We start from the raw sequence: 3,217 nt of genomic DNA on the forward strand, positions 1-3,217 counted from the left end.
AAAGAAAAGATTTACTAGCTAACTTAACTTAAGTAATTACTTTAATAATAAATATTAAATTTATTATAAAACTAATTTTATTAAAATTATAGATATTATTTAGTTAAATCCTATACTATATTATAGTAATTTATACACGTTTAAATTACTTACGTAAAAACTTAGGATTTTTATATTTAACGCGTTAATAGTTGTAGCGGCGAGAGAAATAGAATTTCAATTTATTTTTATACTAAACTAGATAAGATATCTATTTTTAATTTATAATACTAGATATAGGATCACTACGTTTAGTAAATAGAATATTAGCTATTTTTTATATATACGTAGACTAAGGAGGCGCTTTATATTAATCTAATAATAGAACCCAGTATATTAAAGAATTCTTCTTATTCTAAGTTAATTTATAACTATTACTACGCACTTCATTGCGTATAGAAATACTAGATAATCGATGGTATATAATAGTAGAAATAAGATTAAAAACACGTGTAGCTTTATAAATAGAGTTAATTTCTTGTTTTTTAATAATTAAGATAGTAAGTAGAACTTTGCCTTTCTTTTTAATTAATTCTTTTAAATTTTTAAGCGCTTTTGGTAGCATAGTTGGTGGTTGAATTAGGTAGACTTTTTAACCATGGTCAAAACGCGTGAGGTGGAACGCTTGGTTGCGCGGAACGCTCGGTTGCCGGCTACGTTATGGTACCTATTAGATTAGATAATAGTAATATTCAGATTCTTGAAGCTGCGAGATCTCGGGGCAGAAAAAGGCAATTAAAAGCTATTCAGCAAGACTCAGATCATAGGGGTGTCAAAGTGTGGCATACTGCGGCTCGCTCTGCCGTCAATCAAAGAGTCCTGGAGAGCAACAGGCTGGCGGCAACACGTTCTCTCCCATTCTTTGTCGCTCGTTGAGGCTGTGTGAGCACCGATGTCTTGCTGCCAATCGTTTGCGCCACCTAGTCCTCACCACGAATGGCAAAGCAACGCTATGTCTGTTCCGAGGCGGCTGCATGCCAATGGTGGTCAGATAAAAAGGCAGAAATTGTTGCGAAGTTGGAGTCTTGAGCTCTGCACCAAACAGGATCAAGACTTCGCTCACCGAGGCATGCTTACGTGGCTCCAGTTGGCCAAGGAGTAGATAAATCCTCACTCCCATTTGGATGCAGTCCAAATCAGTCCTTTCTGGAACACAAAATCTTAACTGAAGTGGTAGTGGAAAGCGCCTTAGCAATCATCCCGCATTACAGTTCCTTCACCGTATCCTATGGTACCGACATCATTTCAGCTTGAGCTTTTCCCACCATAATGGAGTATCACGAGTCCGCGAACACTAAGAGAACAGAGAGATGCCTTGAGAAAATAAAAGCTTACAAGAGAGGCGGCGCGAGGACTATACTGCTCTTTGGTAAACCAGGCGTCGGAAAATCCTCGCTGGCAGAGCACATCACGGGGACATCTGGTCTCTCCGGGGCCTCAGAAACAGGTATCTGCTGCCTCGACAATTCAAAGCCTCTAGCTCTAACCAATTGCCCATCCTCAAGTAGGAACGGAACGATGCCAAATAATCGATATTCAAATCAACGAAACCGAACATTTCGTCGTTGACACCCCCGGATTCGAAGACGAGGGCGGCGCATGGGGTACATTCTGCGAAATCGCCCAACTCCTCGACCAGATCCGAGAGCACGCCGTAATCATCGCAATCTTCTTCGTAACACCCATCAATATCTTCAAGCGTCAGCCCGATTCCTTTGAGAAGAAACTATATACCTGGCTGCTCGGGATGAGCGGGACGCCTTTCATGAAGTACGTGACATTTGTGACGACCTTCTGGGAGACACATAACCCCGCCCAGCTGAAAAGGTATAATGATTTCCTGGTCCGTCAGAAAGAAAAGGAGTGGCGGGACTTCATCGCGAACGGGGCCCGGACTTATCAGTTTGGCAAGGTGTATTCTGCTGGAGTTGAAACAGACGAGACACTGCACTGGGATACGGACGCGGAGCGGTTGGCTGCCCAGGCTAGGGAGATGGTCAGAGTCTACTGCGGTGAGATTCCTATCGTTCAACCGCTGATCCTACATGAACTCAACATGAAGATGGGACTCGAATCTACGGTTGCCGGCCAGGTCTTTTGGCCTGCTGGGGATGGAGGCACGAATGACCAGGAGCCATCCGGGGCTCAGTCAACCACATCATCAGGAGGTTCCGGTCATTCGAGATCCACTGAGTCACCGCGGTCCGGAGCGCAAGCGTCGACCACTCCTACCAGCCCCCCTACTACCGAGCCACCCGGAAATGATCCCGCAGCCCCGGGTGGTTTGGCCCGGTTCGCAGAGTTTGCATGGGACATCACGAAAAGATATGGTCCACAAATTGTGGAACATGTTATCAAAAGGCAATTCGGCGGTGCGGGGGCCATCATTGGTGGTGACGGCGGTGATTTTGCGAGCAGCATGCAGTCCATGAGTGCAAAAGGCTTCGACATAAATTCAGTCACAGATACTGCCAAATTTCTTGGAATGGCGTCGGACATGGGAAGTCGGGGTCAGTACTTTGCTACTTGGGGCGGAGTTGGCGATTACATAGGGAGCGCAGAGCAGAATGATTGGCTTCGAGATCAGATGTGGCGAAGGTTCACCCGTTAGAAACGGTCCTACTTGAAGGTCTTTTAGCGACCTGAATGGCGGCCTGCTAGATATTTACTGAATTGCTCATAGCAAGATGGTGGATTGCATATTATTTATAGCTTTTTTTATGCGCCTTTAATATACCTTTATATGTATTAATAAGGCCAGAATGGTTAATAGTTGATAATCCACCCCCTAAGACTGAAAGATGACTGGTACAGTACGACGTTCTAGTCCACTAGTGGTTGGGATATTGTTGTACATATCACGATAGGCGGGCACTGATAAGCTATTATATTTAGAGTTTATATAGATATCAGCGAAACGATTAATATAGATATCAATGACTATTTAATATCTAATCTAGTTTAAATTTACTAAATTATTTATAACTATTATTATTATTATTATATAATTTCAAAGAATTTAATTTATTAATTTAAAATAGTAATGTGGATTCCAAGTTGGCTATAATATCCTGTTTAAAGTTTATTAAGGTAAGCCTCGATTAATAGTAGATTTCTATTAATTATATACTAAGAATTATATCCAGCAATTCCCGCAGAATATATATATATTTATATC

At 42.0% G+C, this 3,217-nt stretch overlaps 1 protein-coding gene across 1 annotated transcript; it reads left to right on the plus strand.

The window, feature by feature from the left end:
• Positions 1-1,308: 1,308 nt before the first annotated feature.
• ANOM_011869 (uncharacterized protein) lies at positions 1,309-2,650 on the plus strand (the record flags this gene model as incomplete). The annotated part of the gene is made up of 2 exons (XM_015557123.1): positions 1,309-1,486; positions 1,548-2,650. 2 exons carry the CDS (start codon positions 1,309-1,311, stop codon positions 2,648-2,650), a joined length of 1,281 nt encoding a protein of 426 aa, XP_015400807.1.
• Between the last annotated feature and the right edge of the window lie 567 nt (positions 2,651-3,217).

This window comes from Aspergillus nomiae (genome assembly GCF_001204775.2).
Source record: "Aspergillus nomiae NRRL 13137 chromosome Unknown contig00847, whole genome shotgun sequence".
In the NCBI taxonomy this organism is placed as follows: Eukaryota; Fungi; Ascomycota; class Eurotiomycetes; order Eurotiales; family Aspergillaceae; genus Aspergillus; species Aspergillus nomiae.